Here is a 19823-nt window from a genome sequence, read left to right on the forward strand (position 1 = left end):
GTTTTCACTCAAAACACTGTTAGCCGGGGGGGAGGGGAGGGGGAAACTTGTCACAAACTATCATTGGGTATGTCTACAGTGCAATAAACACCCTCGGCTGGCCGTGTCAGCTGCGCCACAAGACTGAGTCAGCTGACATAGGGCAGCTGCAGGTGTTTTATTGCAGTGTAGACATACACATTGAGGCCAAGATCTTGGTAGGATTCAAAAGACATTTATATGGATAACAAGAATGTCCACATTTTTACTTATAAATATGAACAAAAACACACCCCAGAGCTTTGGAAGATGTAATATAAACCCTCAGAACTTTTGGTCATAAGTCAAACTCTAACTATTGGGCATTGGAAGGAGATATTCCATATGGGCAGGTTATCTCATAACTGACTCTTGCAGGTTTTCCTCCTTTGAAGTATCTGATACTGGCCACTCTTATAGACAGGACAGATACTGGTCTGATCCAGAATAGTAATTCCTATGTTTCTATGTACAATATAAACTCACTTTAACCCTTACATCACTACATTCATGCTCTTTAATGAGTGGCTGGAGAAAATTATGTTTGTATCCACTCCTCTTCAAACCTCTTCCTCCCTCCTGCCAAATCAGCAAATCCCTTGGCTTCACCCTGACTTCCCATCCCTGGCCAACTTTACAATTTTGGGGGCAGCAAAAGCCACTTATGGAGATCAATGGCTGACCAAGCACCTTGTGCCACTGCGGATGGAGACTTTGCACCCACCAGCATAACCCAGGGCTGAAGCAATCCCCTTTGACTCTGATTCCCACACATTATGCTTCCACCAGGTGACCCTAAATGTGCGTCTTCAATTCTAAATTCCATTCCTATGTTAGATTTGTATCAGACCTTGATGTCTTTTTGAAGATTTTAAATGAACTTCCTGGTTTATTTTAATGATAAGCTGTGGAATATCATTGACATAATTACAGTAATACATGGAGATACATCATTAGCATGCACAATTATCTCATTTACCAACTTAAATGTGCTTTTATGTTTTATAACCTCTTCCTGATCACTCAGGTTTAAACATGCTATTTTTAAAAAAGGTAAGCAATTAATCCACATTTTAAAATTATACATAATTCCACATTAAATCAATATGTGAACAATTCTTGTTTTGAATTCCTTATGAGTTAAGATAAATTTTCTTTTGAAACCACATTTTGCAATCCAGTATAATCCTGAAATCCCAACTAACAATAATTAAGGTGCTCTAAACATAACTGACCTTGGACAACCAGTGTGTGTGATTCAAAACAAGACGTAAACTACTTACTCGCCATGCAAAACGCAACAATTCAGTATTCTATATGTAGGTACAAAAATAATGGGCCTAATGCATTGCTGTTCAGATTACAAAGTTTTCCCACATAAAAAGCACATTCCTGTTCCCAATGGAGTCAATGGTCCAATTCCCACTGACTCCAATGGGAAGAGTTTAGGTCCTAAATGTCATTGCATGCATGTTACTAAAATTCACCATAATTAACAGTACGCTTTATTATTTAACAATTACATAATGTATCTGATAAATAATGCTATATGTTGTATGCTGTATAATACATAGATATCAGAACAGTCCATGTTCTGAAGAGTTTACAATCTAAAAGACAGTCAAGATCACTGAGATCCAGTGGATGGAGTTACCATAGACACTATCCCACTTGTGGCCCTTATATATGTGAGTATTAGTCATATTTGTCACAAACTTCCAAATCTAGCCAGCATTTCATTAAAAGAAAAAATCCTGAGACAATGATAATAAACAGCATAAAAACTGTAATGAAACTCAGCAATTTAAAATTATTTCTGTACCTTTTTTTCTGCTTGACCATTATTTGAACATACAGTATCACGGTAATGTTGTCCCATACTTTTTTCAAGCAGAGTTTTCCTTATGCATTTCATTAATTCATCCATCAACAATAAAAATCATATCAGTATTCTTACCTAAAACATCTAGTCCAAGGGTTTTTGCTAGATCTCTCACACCATCAGCTCCAAAAATATGGGTCTCATGTTTACATTTTGGGCACTGGAAAACACTCATATTTTGGACAAGCCCCAAAACCTGTTAAGTTAAAAAAGAATGTTCAAATCTGGAGTCTTAGAATCAATGCTGGTATATTATATCTATCCACATATGGCATCAGAGAAATAGATCTCAAAAAGGTATCTTAAAAGTATTAGTTTAAAATGAATAGACCGTTTTAAACAGTGTCCCCACAGCCCCTAGATTCCTGGCTCAGCAACAAAGTAATTTTGTTATATTTTTATTTTATCTTCATTTTATAAATATTAATATATCGTATACTTCATATTAATTGCAAGATTGCTGCCTTTCAAGTCAAGATTATGAAGCACATTTGTTACAAAACATCTCTTATGCTACCCAAACTACAGTACTTAACTTCCAAACACCACTTTCTGACATCTCAGTAAACAATTGTATTATATAACTTTGAACCCTGGAGGTTTTATGTGCTGTGTTTTACAGTCTGGTAGTTTAAAGTTTCATTTCATGAACTGTGACATATTATTACAAGAAGTGAGACAAGCTGTGGGAGGTAATATCTTTTATTGGACCAACTTTATAAGTTAACTTTATAAAGTTGGTCCAATAAAAGATATTACTTCACCCATCCTGTCTCTCTAGTATCGTGGGACCAACACGGCTACCACTACACTGCATTACAAAAAGTGTCACAATTGGACCTGTTTTTTTTAAAAAGACATTTTTGGCTATTAGCAGGAAAATATCTTCAAAAAGAAACCTAGATTTGCTATTCTCTCTGAGGAGCAGAGACACATTTAAAGATCAAAACAATAGAAATAATTATGCAAGGCAGAAACTGACAAAAACTGTGGGACAAAAATCTAATATACACAATTTTGTTGATGTCCAATTTCCAACATCTTCCTTGCAAAAATATGAAGAAAGTTTGCCAACCTGGGCACAAAATCTACTATTCCATATTTTAGAATTATGCTGATGATAACACTAATCACATTGTGTTTATCTGGCAAACAAAGTTAAGCACTAGGGATGACCAGAATTTTGCAAACCCGCCAGGAATAACTTTCACCCAAATTTGACATGTTATAAGGCTCTTGTGGTTTATTAATCAACAGAAAACCTGCACAATCTTAGCAGAGTCAACTGCTATATATTAAAATTCTATAAACAGACAATAAATAGATCACCTAGATATAATAGCCAAAATTTCCAAATTTCAGAGTGAAAGTTTCAAGATACAGAGGGCCTTTGAAAATTTCACCTTGAATTCCTAAACTTCGGCACCTGAATAAAGTGGCCTGGTTTTCAGAAGTGCTGATCATCCAGTTTCCACTGAAGTTAATGGGAGCTGCAGGGGTTCAACACCACTAAAAATCAATCACATTACTTAGGCTGCTATTTACAATAAGCACCCAAGTTTGAAAATACTGGCCAATGTAAAGAATATGGAGAGAGGAATATAAACAGGTAAACATGTTATTTTTACTTTATAGCACATAACTGTGCTCAATGTGCAATCAAATACAACATAAAAAAAAAGTGAATCAGCTTTGGTGAACTTGCTTTTCTATACCAGCATTTGGTGTTCTGAATTTTTCACATGGTAGCATAGGTTTACTATTTAGAGCTTTCAGCAGATTTAAATCAGGACATTTTTACTCTCAGTTCTTTGGCTGGGAAGGATTACAGCTGTTGCAGGGGCAGCACATTAAATTTCTAATGGGAGGCACAGGGAGGGAGGAAGAAAGACAATGTTTTATAGAGCTCCTTGTAGCCAATGTAAGTGCTCTGTTGATGGACTCCTAAACGAGTGATATAACATGGGGATTTAAATGTGTGTGTAAACTTGAAACTGAAAGATAATGAAGTAGGATGATCCTTTGAGATTTGAGAGACATCTCCCAAGGGATGAGGGAGGGGGAGAATAAGATGATTTACCCAATTAAATATGTCTGTTCCTCACACCTTGCAAAAAAACCCTTGCATTTGTCCTACAAACATACTCACCCATTTTCAGGCACCTAGCTTTTTAAATTTCTGTAGTCCTCTTACAGTACATGAACACTGCACACTTTTTTTAGTGACATTTAGAGTACCTACCTGCATAGCCCACAAAGGATGGATATTAAATTGCAGTGTAGTCAGTGAGGCATGGCTTAGGCAAACAAAGACACACCTGAAGGGCATGGGTATGTATGCGAGTACATCCCCAACACGCTCTCACCCAACGCATGCCACTGATATTTTTAGCAGTATAGCGTCCCACTGCCTCCCCACTGAAGAAGGCTTTCCCTGCTGCAGGAAAAGACTTCAGGGGGGGAAGGCATGGACACCTCCCACTGCTGGAGCCCTTCCCCACAGCGGGGAAAGACTGTGGCAGCAGGGACCCTCTTCTCTGCCAGACCCTTTTCACTGAAAAGTACAGCTGCACACTTGGATGCAGCCTACTTTTCACTGCGGTAAGTAGCTACATGTACACTACGCACCATCAGCAGTGGTGTGTAGTGTAGACGTAGCACTGAAGTATTTAAAAAAAAAAGACAAACACAACAAACCTGGTCACAAAAAGTGATGTTGTCTTACAGTGTATTGTTTAAATGTTTTATAGCTGTTTGTATAACTGTTTCATTAATCCTTTGATGATAGCAACACACCACCAGAAAAAGTAACTGTGCCAGAGCTTTATTAAGACAATGCTACTGTAGCTGTATGCTCCATGCTAAATCATTTGTTAATGTCTCATTCATGATCTTTTTTCTTCAGCTAGTTGTACTGAAAGCAAATGACTCTGTGACACAGGTAAATCAGGTGCCAGGTCTGTAGGCATAAGCTGAGACTGACAAATTCATAGCTGGAAACCAGTCCAGCTCACTTACATGTTAATGCAGCAAAGAGTCCTGTGGCAACTTATAGACTAACAGACGTTTTGGAGCATGAGCTTTCGTGGGAGAATACCCACTTCGTCGGATGCATGTAGACATGTTAATATTGTTACATGTTAATACTGTTACATGTTACATGTTAATATTGTTCAAGGTAGGTGTTAGACTTGTAAGGATGTGTTTAGACTCTATAAGATGAGTAAGTTGCTGCATGCATTAATCTTATTTGTAGTGTCTGTATTCCATGCTGCAAGGAAAAATGTAAGTTTGTTTTACAACTGTAAAAATGCCTGCTCTGGACTTGTGAACTCTAATGGAAGAGGGGCTCCCCACACCCATACAGGAGGGCTATCAAAATTCAGTGGGCAATCACAAAACAAAAGCTTTGTTAATTGCTTTATCCACCCATGGAGAAGTACATGCAGAAGGCCTTGTCTCATTGGTTTGAATGCTGGAAGAGGGAAATAAAAATAGCTAACATGAAGATTTTTCTTCTCTTTGCAAGTCTGGACTCTAACAAGGGCTGGAGCTAAGAAACAAAAAGCAGAGATCCCCATGGTCGACATGGTTAAGCCCTAAAAAGACATTCAATGGTGACAGATTACTTCATCTCTGTCATTTTTTGAATCAGACTCAAACTAATTTGTGTATATATGCTTGCTTGCTTGAACCTGTAAATAACTTTTATTTCTTCTTTCCTAGTTAATAAACCTTTGGTTAGTTTATTACAATATTGGCTACAGGCTTTGTCTTTGGTGTGAGATCGAAAGTACAAATTGATCTGGGGTAAGTGACTGGTCTCTTGAGACTGGGAGCAACCTGAATGTTTTGTGATTTTTGGTCTACGTGACCATTTATCACTAAGCCCAACTTCCCTGCGTGGCAAGATAGACTGGAGAACCCAAGGGGACTGTCTGGGATTCTATGGTAAGACTGTTAAAGTGATCTAGAGGTTCATGTTTGTTACTGGGTTGGTGAAATCTAACTGTAGAACATAGCACCAGCTAGGGGAGTCTGCCCTGCTTTTGACAGTCTGCCCTGAGATTGGCACTCTCGATCATAAGTCACTCCAGATGGCGTGACAGACACACAGTCCCTTAATGCCTATGCCACACGCTCATTTTTACATTCCTTCTTCATTATTCTTGTCTATCATTTACCTAGTAGTGTATTTTAATGTATAAATGGCTCCTTCTGAATATCAGCAGAGCTTTGGAATACTGGACTGTTCACTCTCAGTGTGAAATATTATGCAGAGTCCACTTTCTCACTTAGGATTCTATTATTTATTTTTATAGTTATTAACTAAGTTATTATTTGGGTTATTGTAATGCCTAGGAGCCCTAATCACAGACCAGGACCCCCTTGTGCTAGGCGCTGAACTAACACAGTTTGCCCACAAAGCTTACAATCTAAGTGTAAGACAAGAGACAAGAGATGGATACAGTCAGTTGGGGGAGTACAAGGAAACAATTAGATAATATTGGTCAGGATGACAGGTTGTGGTCTCAGCACAACAGTGGCCTAACTTGGCATGTTTTTTGCAAGCATTACTGAAAAGGAACATTTTAGGAGGTTTTAGAAGGAGACTAATATGTTAGTTTTCTGGCTGGTCATGGGAAGCTCTTCCCAAGCATGAGGGGCAGCATGGGAGAAAGCAAAAAAGATGTCTGTTTGAAAATTTAACAAACAAGTGTGTCAAACACAATTTTCACATGGATATTACTGTGGGTTTACAATTCCTTCTGGTTGAAATTTGTTCTTCAAAGTACTGGTGTAAGAGGAACCAATATAGTAAAATTGGAAATGAAATGATTTAATAAATTGGAACAGCAGCAGCTCAAAAGATAGATTTTATGATTTTGTGGGGCTTTTGTGCACTACAATTATAAACTTAAAAGTTTGATGTTTTTCCCCAGATCAAATTTGTCAGTTCATTAGTTCACAATATGCATTAATCAAAATGACTATTTTAAAAAGCTATTATAATTTATGTAAACGTTTTTATCACTCTGATGTATTTGTTAATATGCGTATTGTTGCATATGTACAGAAAGAAAGATAGTGAGACTTCACTATTATCCTCAAAGTTTTTAAATCCACAGACTGAAAGTAATAAGTCTGGCTAATTAAGACTGTAATAGCTTTCATTTCCCTGTTCAAATAACAGAGCTGAAAAAGTTACAAAGTGGCCTTTACAGTCTACACAAACTATCCCATAAATATGTATGAATCTAATTCCACTCCCTATTCTTTTGTGAGCTGAGCCTCACAGTAAATTCTCTGTCAAACCTAGTTCACAAAAGATATAGAAACTAGTGTGAATTAAATCCCTTTCAGAAATGGTGCTGCCTGTGGTATGGGAGAAAAGGATAACTACATAGTATTCCATCAATAGAAATTTCATATGCTGGAGAGAGGCCCACAGAGAAATAATGGGGAATAAAGAAACTAGCACCTTAACTCAAACTCCTCATCTCCTACAGTCCCTGAGCATCTTACCAGGTTCTGTTAATCTTTTGGTAACACTATGGGGCATCTCCTCCAACTGGATACTTGGGTGAGGTACCTTTAGCCATTTTCTGCCCTCTCAAGAAGTCAGAAGTTAGTTTTTCCTTGTATCAGAAAAGTACAATACTGCAATAACCAATAAACAGTTTGACATCCAAAATTGTCTAAAATAAAACTAAAACAGCAGCTAAATGATAGTAAAATACACACATCTAAACCCACATCTGGATTCACCTAAGAAGGTCAAAACCTTTTTAGTTACAGGAGATAAAGTTAGAATGAAAGCCTTTCATTACATCTTTAGAGATCTTGAGGGGAATCCGGGCTCTACTGAAGTCAATGAGAGTTTTGCTACTGACTTCAAATGGGGCCAGGATCACCCTCCCACCCCCGTGTTTCAACGGTCCACTCCCAAAACGTTTACCAGTCAGCATTTCAACTTCTCAGATGTCCAGTTCACTGGTGTCAGTGACCACTCATGTGCCTCCTCTTGCTCAGCAGCCCTTCACCCCAAGTTACTTTAGGTCAGATTCTACTTGTACTACATTTGTAACTGAATCATCGTTAAATTCAAAGTACAGGATGTGGTAAGGACATTGGACCAAGACTCAGCAGACCTGGATTCCAATTCCCTCTCTGGGCTGCCACAGATTGACCTTGGGCAAGTCACTTCATGTGTCTTTGCTTCAGTACACCATTTACAAAATGGGGATAATAATACGTCCTTTCCATCCCTCCTCATCTGACTGTAAACAATTCAGGGCAGGGCCTGACTCTTACTACATGCATTGGTCCTCTAGGTGCTACAGTGATACAAATAAATAGCCAGATAGACAACAATATTAGTAGAGTTAAAAGAAAATACACCTCGGATTCTTTCTCCAGTACAACAGCCAATTGTATATATAGCTGGCCTTTGGAACCTGTGAAATCCACATCTTCCACCAATCTGAACATCCTGGAAGGAGGATTTCAGCTTTATTAAAACTAAACGAGTTAGTCCTTTTCCTTTCAGAGATAGTCTTGAAAACATAAACCAACAAAAACTGATCTCTAAAGTTGAAAGCACTTCACTGATTTTTCCTAAATAGTACAAATTATTCATGGATTTCCCCACCAGCTGCCCTGTGCTGGCCTTTGGGGTTCATGAAAACCACAGCTACAGATTCTTAGATTTAGGGTAGATTCCAAAAATTCACAGCTATGAGAGGCAGTGTCACACTGCAGCAGCACCAGTGCAACAGAGGCAAGCACACTCCCTGCCAAGTGAACGCCAGCAGTTGAACTGGCTCCTCTGCTCACAGCGAGTGTGACTGCTGACCACAGCAGGTAGAGTTCAAGACAATGAGAGGGCACATGATCTTCTAATGGAGAAGTAATGGGACTTAAAACAAGAGATTCTTGCATTGTAATTCTGTCTACAATACGGATACACCTCTATAGCTTTGGTCAAATCATTTAATCTTTCTGGTTTAGTATCCCATCTGTAAATACTTCGGACCTAAATATCTGGGAGTTAATCGGTTAATGTTTGTAAAAAGCTATCATAATGTTTGTATGATAAAATTCACCAGAATATATGCAAAATCCTTCAATTGCTTAGGGTTTATCAGCCCATAGGCCATCTACTTATCTGGAAAGCTGTCCCTTACCAAATTCTCTTAGACGGTGGTAACTATACATGGATTCAGGGCCGGCTCCAGACCTCAGCGCGCCAAGCGCGCGCTTGGGGCGGTGTGCCGCGGGAGGGTGGCAGGCGGCTCCGGTGGACCTCCCGCAGGCGTGCCTGCGGAGGGTCTGTTGGTCCCGCGGCTTCGGTGGAGCATCCGCAGGCGTGCCTGCGGGAGGTCCACCGGAGCCACAGGACCGGCGACCGCCAGAGCGCCCCCCGCGGCATGGATTCCAGTGCAAGCAGGTGGCCTCCATTTCTGCAGCAGGCCACTACAGTTTCAAAGGACTGATCTACACTGGGGGAAGAGGGGGGAAATTGATCTAAGATACACTTCAGGAACGCGTTTGGGGATCGATTTATCGCATCTACACGAGACGCGATAAATCGATCCCCAATAGATCAATCGCTACCCACCGATCCGGCGGGTAGTGTGGATGTACCCAAAGATTCCACCTCTTCCAGCAATTCTGGGCCCCAGGGCAGAACAGTCAATGGGCCCCCAGCCTGTGCGGACGCCATCCGCCTGACATTTGGGCGGTGTTGCACCGGTACTGGCTGATGCCCAGTGAGCTGCTGGCTGTGCTGCTGAGGGTGCTCTTCCAGCACAGCCATGGCTTCCACATGCCTGCCCATCTGCCTTCGCTGCCGCTGGTACCACTCCATGCACGCCTAGGAGCCCTGCCCTGCGGCCCGCCTGGGCGATTCTTCCCCATCCCCATTGGCAGGCCTGACCTCTTCACACAAACTTTATGTAAATTAAGTCTCATGTTTGGGCTGCATGTCAAAAAATCATCTAGTCCCCCTAAAATCCTCACACTTGCTCCACCCACTGCACTACAAATGTGGACAGGAGTTAGCTTTAAAACAGAAGTAAATGTGATGCCTGTGTTCAGGTGTGGATGGAAAAGTTTATTGTTTCTGAAAAAAGGAAAAAGCAAGGTGAGAGAAGAGAGTAGACAAGGCCACAAAACATGGGAAGACCTGGTTGCTCTTTTCAGAGCTCATCCTACTAAGTACCCTCAACTTCCATTGAATTTGGTGGGCACTGAGGTTACCCAGCATCTTGGAGGATTGGTTTCCATTGGACTTCCATTTATGATCAGAAATGAAAAGGCCAGCAAACTAGCCTGAATGGTTGAACCATGGCATACAGATTGTCTCATGTACCAAAACTCATACCAAGGTCAGACTGAAGGAGCTGAGCCAATCTTAATATTCATTCCTCTTAGAAAAAGCTACTCACGCTGTAAGAACAGAGTAAATTTGGTGAACTTTCTTTAAAATAATTTGTCATAAACCTACAAATATAAAAAAATTAATGAAAAACAGGTTTAGCATAACATTTTACACCTATGTACTGCAGGCACCATCAGGAAAAAAAAATCTTCATGATCTTAACATATGCTTCTTTCATCAGACCTAATGGTAAATGTCAATTTAAGATAAAAAACAGATGGTATATACTACATTTCTGCCATATGTTTTTATTACATCTTGTAATGGTCCTCACTTGAGGTCTGATTGGGGAGCATGGCCTAGGGGTCATAGCCACAACCCCAGACTGCCAAGGGGGTTGTGAGGAGCCCAGGCCCTCTCACTCCACCGGGTTCCTACCCACAGCTCTTTGGGCTACCAGTAATCTGGCGACCAAGGCTGCTTAAGGCTGTCCTCCCTGGGCCTCTTCCTCCCATCTCCCCACCTGGGGTCAGCTCAGTCCAAGGCCTTCTCCTGGTGGGGAAATCCAAACCAAAAGAAGTAAGAGGGAGTTATAATGTCCAAGGTCACAGGATACTTCCCTATCTGGTTGTCTCTGGGGTGGGTTGTCCCTTCCCTCAAGGAAGACCCCTTTGGGCAGTAGTGTCAGACTTCCCTCTGCTCTGCTGGAGCTATGGGCTGCAGGTCAAATAAGCCACCCAAATATGCTAATGCCTCCTGCAAATGGAGCATTTGCTGCAGGTGTGGCAGGGCGGGGCTGGCTGAGCCCAAAATGATCCCTTAACCCCTTGTTGCACAGTGTGGGGTTTGTACACCCCATCACACATCTCTAGCACAAAGTGCAACAGATATTTTATACTTTGAAATTTTTGTTACTAAAAAGTTGATGTAGATGTACATATTTCGGTAGTCAACAAATGACATTCACATTTATTGAACCCATTTATGTATTTTCTTTGTTAAGATATCCTGTGAATTAAAAATCAAGTAAAGGCAGTAATTTCAACATTTCTGTCTCAGTTTCTATTAAAAGTAAATTAGGCACTAAAGAAATTTCTACTTTTTAAAACAGAATATAAATGTTATCTAAATAGGTAATGGAGAAAATGTGTATCGCCAGAGGGAACTTTTTAAAGAGAAGACTGAAAAAAAAATAACGAGGTGTACAGGATGCTTTCCTTTTTAATTAATGCTTAAAATTAGCAGGTATTTGAATCTGCACGTTTCTTTCCATACTTTTATTCCTTATGAAAAAAACATTTCTTTGTGGTCATATTCCAGAATGCAATACTTTGTTATTTAGAAACTCGTATTATGGTGTCAAGTTCAAAACACAATTTAATTATATGTTTTCTGAAAAACACTATTTGATTATTTACCTAGTTAATATTTAAATAATGCTTATCTTTTTTGTCCAGACATTAGAATTCAATATCAAGTCCTTTCACTGTGAACTTATTAAGCTTTTGATTTTACATTTTAAATGTTAAATTTAAAAATTAATTAAATTAAAAACGTTACAAGACTATAATTAAAAGATTCATAGAATACTGACACACAGGAAATTCAGAGTTAAAGCTCAAATATCAGAGGGGTAGCCGTGTTAGTCTGGATCTGTAAAAGCAGCAAAGAATCCTGTGGCACCTTATAGACCAGGGGTGGGCAAACTTTTTGGGGCGAGGGCCACATCTGGGTGAGGAAATTGTATGCAGGGCCGGGGCAGGGGGGGTGGAGTGCGGGATGTGGAGGAAGGGGCTCAGGACAAGGGATTGGGGCAGAGAAGGGGTGCAGAGTGTAAGAGGGGGCTCAGGGAAGGGGATTGGGGTACAGGAGGGGTGTGGAGTGCAGGATGGGGCTCAGGGCAGGGAGTTGGGGTGCACGGGGTGCAGGGTGCAGCAGGGAGCTCAGGGCAGGTGGTTGGAATGCACAGGAGTGCAGAAAGGGGCTCAGGGCAGGGAGTTGGGTGCAGGAGGGGTGCGAGGTACAGGCAGAGGGCTTAGGGCAGGAAGTTGGGGGGCGGGGGGCAGGAGGGGTTTGAGCTCCAGCCCGGTGCCGCTTACCTAAAGTGGCTCCGGGGTGGCAGTGGCGCACACCAGGGCCAGGGCAGGCTCCCTGCATGCCTGCCCTGTCCCCACGCCACTCTAGGAAGTGCTGCGGCCCCTGGGTGGCGGGGGGGCAGAGGGCTCTGCGTGCGCACATGGAGCCCTTTGCCTCCCGGCCCGGGGGCTGCTTCTGAGAGCAGCGCCGGGCCCGCAGCACCACCAGGGGTAATCCCGCGGGCCGGATCCAAAGCCCTGAAGGGCCGGATCCGGCCCGCGGGCCATAGTTTGCCCATCCCTGTTATAGACTAACAGACGTTTTGCAGCATGAGCTTTCGTGGGTGAATACCCACTTCGTCAGATGCAAGAGTTAAAGCTGTTACCCTGTCTAATTTTCCCACATTCCCTACAGATATTACTGAGGTTTCCAAACTTTGTGTGATCTCAAATATTGGTGCCATCACTTATGCTACAGTAACTAGCTAGAATAAGGCAAATTAAAGATAAAGGCAGACCTCAGCTGGTTTCACTGATCTGTATTAAAATCAGCTTCTTAATTTACTGTAATGTTTTACTGTATTTAATGCTTTTTTTGTACTTCGTTCTTAGGTTCTCCCTCTTAACAGTAATTTACAACTCACAGGCCTAATCCTAACACACTAGATCATGCTGCCTCTCATGGTATTGAACTCAGTGGGAGTTGAAAGAGTTCAGCACCTTGTAAAATTTGCTCCATTACAGCAATCAGCAACAAACAGTCTTAGCAAGATAGATTTGTACCAGGATAGATCACCACAGAGAAGGAGGATGATTGATATTAGCAGTAATGAAACTTAATGATACATCTAATGAGTAACTGTTTCTTGTACATAAGTGAGGAAAACATTTTAAGATGCTGGATTGTTCTTTTTCCTTAAACATTAAAGTAATTCACGACATCCACAAATGCTGAGGAGGTGCAGGGGAGAGAGACAACACAGGGGAAATCAAATCAACAGTGGGCAAGTGCCTGATCATCATGTTAAGATACACATACCATACACAGGTGAACATACCTGCATACATACATGCATACATACATACTGAAGACATGCATACATACATACTTGCCACATATATTTTTAGCCTCAAGCGCTATCAGTAATCTGGGGGGCAACTTTTTTTTATTTTTGTATAGGGGTTTACTTAAAGACCCATATTAACTCTTGTTCTCCAAAACTATTGCTTCCACTGATCCACACTATAGGAGTTGGCCACATGGCCACAGAACCTTTTAAGAAGTAAATGGCAAAGGCATAGATATTACATTCTTACAATCCCTCACCATTTCCAGAAGTCTTAGGCCTGGTCTACACTAGTTGGTTATTTCGGAATTAGCCGAGTTAATTAAAAAAAAAAAAAAGATTCCGTCCACATGACCAAACCGTTTTTCTTTTTTGTTTTTTTTTATTTAAAGGGCACTTTACTCCGAATTCTGTACTCTACCTCGGCAAGTGGAGTAGCACTTAAATCGAGATTGCAATCCCAGGTTAAAGATATTGTGGAAGCAATTCGATGTTATTGGCCTCCGGGAGCTATCCCAGAATGCTCCCTTGTGACTGCTCTGGACAACACTCTCAACTCCGATGCATTAGCCAGGTGGGCAGGAAAAGCCCCGGGAACTTTTGAATTTCATTTCCTGTTTGGTCACCATCAGCACAGGTGACCATCAGCACAGTCCACCATCACAGGCGACGATGCAGAGTCCACCATCACAAGAGACCACGCAGTCCCGGATTCGCAGACGGGCTCCAGCATGGTCCAAATGGGAGGTACTGGATCTCATTGCAAGTTGGAGAGACTAATCTGTTATGGCAGAACTACGTTCCAAAAAAAGGAATATGTACACTAAAGTCTCCAGGGCCATGACAGAAAGAGGCTACTCCAGGGACACAGAGCAATGTCGTACAAAAATCAAGGAGCTCAGGCAAGCGTACCAAAAACCCAGGGGGCGAATGGGAGCTCTGGGTCACAGCCCCATGCATGCCGCTTCTACCGCAAGCTGCATGCAATTATGGGGGGGGGGGTGACACCACCACTACCCCACCACTGTCCGTGGACACCTGCAAGGGGGGAGTTGCACAGAACGAGGAGGATAGTTATTGGAGGACGAAGAGGAGGACGACGACAACAGTGCACAGGCGGCAAGTAGGGAATCCGTTTCCCCCGCTAGCCAGGAACTATTCTTAATGCTGGATCCAATAGCCTCCCGCCACTCCCAAGGAGGGCTCCTGGACCATGACCCTGGAGAAGGTACTTCTGATGAGTGGGAGCCTGATCGGAGCCACACGGTGGGGGGTGGGGGGAAACCCAGCCACGCTGGGCTGTTCGCGTTTAGTTTAAAGGGCTCATCCCAGCTCAGAGACTCACTGGAGCCATGCGGTGGGTGCAGGAGGGGTTTGTGTGAAGCGATCATCCCAGAGAGCCCGCAGGCCCGCCTTTTATATGTCAAACCCACCAGGCGTCGCTTGCTATGGGAAAGGAGGCCCGGCACTTTTAAAGCATTGAAATGAATGCAGAAGAAGCAGAACCCCGCGTGCCCCTAAGGCTTGCCATGGCTGCCTGCAAGCTGAATTCTGTTGCCTGGCCGTGTGTGATGGCTTACTCACATCAAAGTGGCAGGCACTTCAGGATAAGAGGCAAAATGCTAACTTCTACAGAAAGAACATATGGTGTGTACTATGAATTGCCTGTTTCACTGAGAAAGAGTGTCCCCTTTGTTCTCTGAAATGTATCTTTTAAAATACTACCCTCTCTTTTTCTCCTCCCCCAGGTGTAAATGTTTCAACGCGGCCCCTATCTACTCTCCCAGAGGCTGGTCCAGATTAAAAGGTGGAAAAAATGAACTCGGGACAACATGTTCGCCAAGCTCATGCAGTCCACCTGCGCTGATAGGGCCCAGCTGAATGCATGGAGGCAAACAATTGCAGAGTCCCATAAAGCATTACAGGAACACAAAGAGAGGAGGGAGGCGCGCAATGAGAGCAGGCAGGACGCTATGGTCAAGCTCATGGGGGAGCAAACTTACATGCTGCGCTGTGTGGTGGATCTAATGCGGGAAAGGCAGCAAGACCACAGACTGCTGCTGCAGTCCCTGTATAACCGCCCTCCCTCCTCCCCAAGTTCCATAGCCTCCTCACCCAGACGCCCAAGAACACGAGTGGGGAGGCTACGGGGACCCACACACTCAACCCCAGAGGATTGCCCAAGCAGCACAAAGCTGGCATATGCGAACTTTTGATTTGGTTTATGGACTTGTCCTTCCCTCCTCCTCCTCCCCCAACCCAATACACTCCCCTCCTCCGGTCTACCTTCTGATTTCTCTCAATGTGTTGTGCAACAAATAATAAAGAACGGTTTTTAAACAATTGTGACTATTTCCTTTCAGATATATAGGGAGCGGGTAACTTCAAGAGAAACAAACGTCACATCATACCCTGGCCAGTCATGAAACAGGCTTTCAAAGCTTCTCTGATGCACATCACGCGCTGCTGCACTCTTCTAATTGCCCTGTTGTCTGGCTTTGCAAAATTGTCCGCCAAGGCGTGTTGCCTCAACCTCCCACCCTGCCATAAACCTCTCCCCCTTACTCTCTCCACAGATATTGTGGAGCACACAACAAGCAGCAATTACAATTGGAATATTGGTTGTGCTGAGATCTAACCAAGTGAGTAAACTGCGCCAGCGCGTTTTCAAACATCCAAAAGCACATTCTACCACCATTCTGCACTTGCTCAGCCTATAGTTGAACTGCTCCTTACTACTGTCCAGGGTGCCTGTGTACGGCTTCATAAGCCATGGCATTAAGGGATAGGCTGGGTCCCCGAGGATAACTACAGGCATTTCAACATCCCCAACAGTAATTTTCTGGTCTGGGAAGTAAGTCCCTTCCTGCAGCTGTTCAAACAGACCAGAGTTCCTGAAGATGTGAGTGTCATGCACCTTTCTCGGCCATCCCACGTTGATGTTGGTGAAATGTCCCTTGTGATCCACCAGTGCTTGCAGCACCATGGAAAAGTACCCCTTGCGTTTTATGTACTGGCTGCCCTGGTGTGCCAGGGCCAAGACAGGGATATGCGTTCCGTCTATCGCCCCGCCGCAGTTAAGGAACCCCAGCGCATTAAAGCCATCCACAATGGTCTGCACATTTCCCAAAGTCACTACTCTTGATAGCAGCTGGTCAATGACTGTGTTGGCTACTTGCAGCACTGCAGTCCCCACAGTAGATTTGCCTACTCCAAACTGATTCCCGACTGACCGGTAGCTGTCGGGCATTGCAAGCTTTAACAGTGCTATGGCCACTTGCTCCTCAACTGTGAGGGCTGCTCTCATTTTGGTGTCTTTGCGCTTCAGGGCAGGGGACAGCAAGTCACAAAGTTCCATGAAAGTGGCCTACACATACGAAAGTTTCGCAGCCACTGGGAATCATTCCATACCTGCAACACTATGCAGTCCCACCAGTCTATGCTTGTTTCCCGGGCCCAGAATCAGCATTCCACGGCATGAACCTGGCTCAACGCCACCATGATCTCCCAATTGCCACATGCCATGCTTCTAGGAACGTCTGTGTCCATGTCCTCATCAGTATAGTAATCATGCTGTCGTCGCTTCCTCGCCCGCTTTTCCAGGTACTGCACATACTGCTGGATAATGCACGAGGTATTTACAATGGTCAAAACTGCAGCAGAGATCTGAGCAGGCTCCATGCTTGCAACACTATAGTGCCTGCACGGGTAATCCTGGAAAAAGGGCGCGAAATGTAGGAGAGCTGTTTGGTTCAAGATGGTCAATAAAAGGCGAGAAGTGGTTGCCTTCTGTAGCATCTGCCGTAGCTTTCATATAGGGAGGAGCGAGTGATGATACACACCCAGAAACACTGGCGAGAATGTTTTTGCCCCATTGTGCACTGGGAGCTTAACTCAGAATTCCAATGGGCAGCGGGGACTGAGGGAACTGTGGGATAGCTACCCACAGTGCACCGCTCTGACATTCGATGCTAGCCTCGGTACTGTGGACCCACTCTGCTGAATTCACGCGCTTTAGTGGGGACACACAACACTGAATGTATAAAATTGATTTTAAAAATTCAAATAGAATAATTTTGAATTAATTTCGTACTGTAGACATACCCTTAGAACTTAAGCTCCAAAGCAGAGGGCTTGGGAGAGGCTCACTGTAGATCTATTGAAGAACATTTGAAGAACAAGGGTTACTGTGGTAAGTAACCTCTTTTTCGCCTTTATGACACAGCCTCTACAGGACCACTCTGTAGATGGCAAGCTAGCAGTGACCTCTTTCGGGAGGCCAGATAATTAAAACAATGATTGAACCACTGCTCTCCTAAAACCAGCATGAAAGATGAAAAGGAAATCTAAGATCACTGGAACTGGAGAAGAACTGGTCAAGGCCTTTGCCTCAGATTTTTTTTTTTTAATGTCACTGGTTTTTGTTCCTGATTTTCTTGAGTTTGTATGGTTGGTTCTGATTTAATATAAGGAGAAATAATAACCCTGAGAAGTATCTGGTCCAATCCATCAGATTGAAATACTTTCTCCTGAGATTCTTCTTCCAGTGTCCACTTCAGTATCTAATAGCGCCTCTTCTTTTGTAGAGGAGGAAGATGAGTGGAACCAAGAAAAGACTTGTGAGGTTTCTGATGATTTGCATTTATTGCTTTTGCGGAGAGTAAGAGTATACCTGGCATTTGGTTTCCTGAATATTAGAGCTCTACAAAACCACACAGTCATAATCTTATATGATCTCCTGCCAACTCTCTCTGTCTGTTTTTAGTTCTTTTAGATAAGTTCTTCTTAGCAAGGACTGTCTTCCTATGTGCATGTACAGTTCTTAGAACATCTTGGGTATGATGTGAGAGAAGCAGTAGTGGTAAAAATAATGATAATAAATAAATAATACCAATGCCTTGGATTTTCCATTTTTTGTAGGCAAGGCACTTGTGTTTCAACAGTCCAGTACAAAGACATTAATGATGGATTATCCAGTCTAAAACTATTTAATTAATGGATACAAACAGACAGGTAAATTCAGACATCTCCCCATGAAAATTACAAAGTCAGAGTAACCCTTAAAAATCTCCTAATGAACATCTAGAAAAAACAGCAGGGTTTCAGCAATTTTCTGCTGAGCAATAGGAAGAGGACCAGAAGTTTCATCATCCTTTATATATCCAAGACAGCCACCAAGTGCAACAAGGAGTTTCAGAGGTGAGGAGAAAAACATGATTTTCAATAGATGAGCTAGTTTTTCATAATATACTTGTTCTTTGGCTCAGGAGCATGGGTGCCAGAAAAAGCACCGAGTATTAAATCTTCATTTGGGTGGAAAATCCCTTACAGTGTATACTCATTGAGGCACGGATCATGTCCTCCTATGTGTGTTTCTACATCAGCCCTCACAATATTCTGACTTAGGCCTCTGGACACTACTGCAAAATAAATATTAAATAAACAACACTGTACACACTGAACTATCATATTCATCTTAGAACAGCTAATGTTTGGTGGGAACACAAACTTTTAACAGAGTCCTAGAATATGTCATCTTTCACTTTGGGACCAGCCTGAAGGTGATCACAGCAGACTGAAGGCTGCTCCATGCCACAAAAATGACATCCTCATCATGTCAAGCAGTAACAAGCTTGTGATGGGGTATCCATCCCACACAAGGCAGAGGAGGTTGTTAGGACAATTAACCTGATAGGTTGCACTTGGGGGAGAACCAGGGACTGAAGGCTAATTGACGATGAAGCCCAGCTGGGCAGGGGCAGGCTGAACTTGTATAAAGCCAGCAAACCGAGACCAGAAGAGGGCTGCAGGGGAAGAGGGCTACAGTCACTCCCTGGAACAAGGGACAGATGTTTGGGGGGTACAGTTTCTGGGAAGAAGTCACAGAGAGAAGAAGGAGTCCAGGGAAATACTGACCAGGTATTTGGAGCAAGCAAACCATAGTTACTAGACAGAGGGTACCTGGACTGGAACCTGGAGTAGTGGGCAGGCCTGGGTTACTCTACCAGACACTGGGGAAGTGGCACAGGATCTGATCTGGGAGCAGAAGACTGTCTGGAAAGGGGAGGACTATACAGTGACCTGCTGCAGGGCTGAGTCATGAATCATAGATGATTAGGATTGGAAGAGACCTCAGGAGGTCATCTAGTCAAACCCGTGCTCAAAGCAGGACCAATCCCCAACTAAATCATCCCAGCCAAGGCTTTGTCAAACCGGGTCTTAAAAACCTCTGGGGATGGAGATTCCATCACCTCCCTAGGTAACCCATTCCAGTGCTTCACCACCCTCCTAGGGAAATAGTTCCTAATATCAAACCTAGACCTCTCCCACTGAAACTTGAGACCACTGCTCCTCGTTCTGTCATCTGACCTCCCTCCCCCTCGAGATCAGGCTAGCTC

General features: G+C 43.0%; 1 protein-coding gene across 1 annotated transcript in view; it reads right to left on the reverse strand.

The window, feature by feature from the left end:
- The window catches only part of NUBPL (nucleotide binding protein like), a 152770-nt gene that overhangs the window by 21677 nt on the left and 111270 nt on the right, over positions 1-19823 (reverse strand). The window contains 1 exon segment of the mRNA XM_045016996.1: positions 1976-2096. Coding sequence (XP_044872931.1) covers positions 1976-2096 — 121 coding nt within the window.

This window comes from Mauremys mutica, chromosome 4 (genome assembly GCF_020497125.1).
Source record: "Mauremys mutica isolate MM-2020 ecotype Southern chromosome 4, ASM2049712v1, whole genome shotgun sequence".
Taxonomy (NCBI): domain Eukaryota; kingdom Metazoa; phylum Chordata; order Testudines; family Geoemydidae; genus Mauremys; species Mauremys mutica.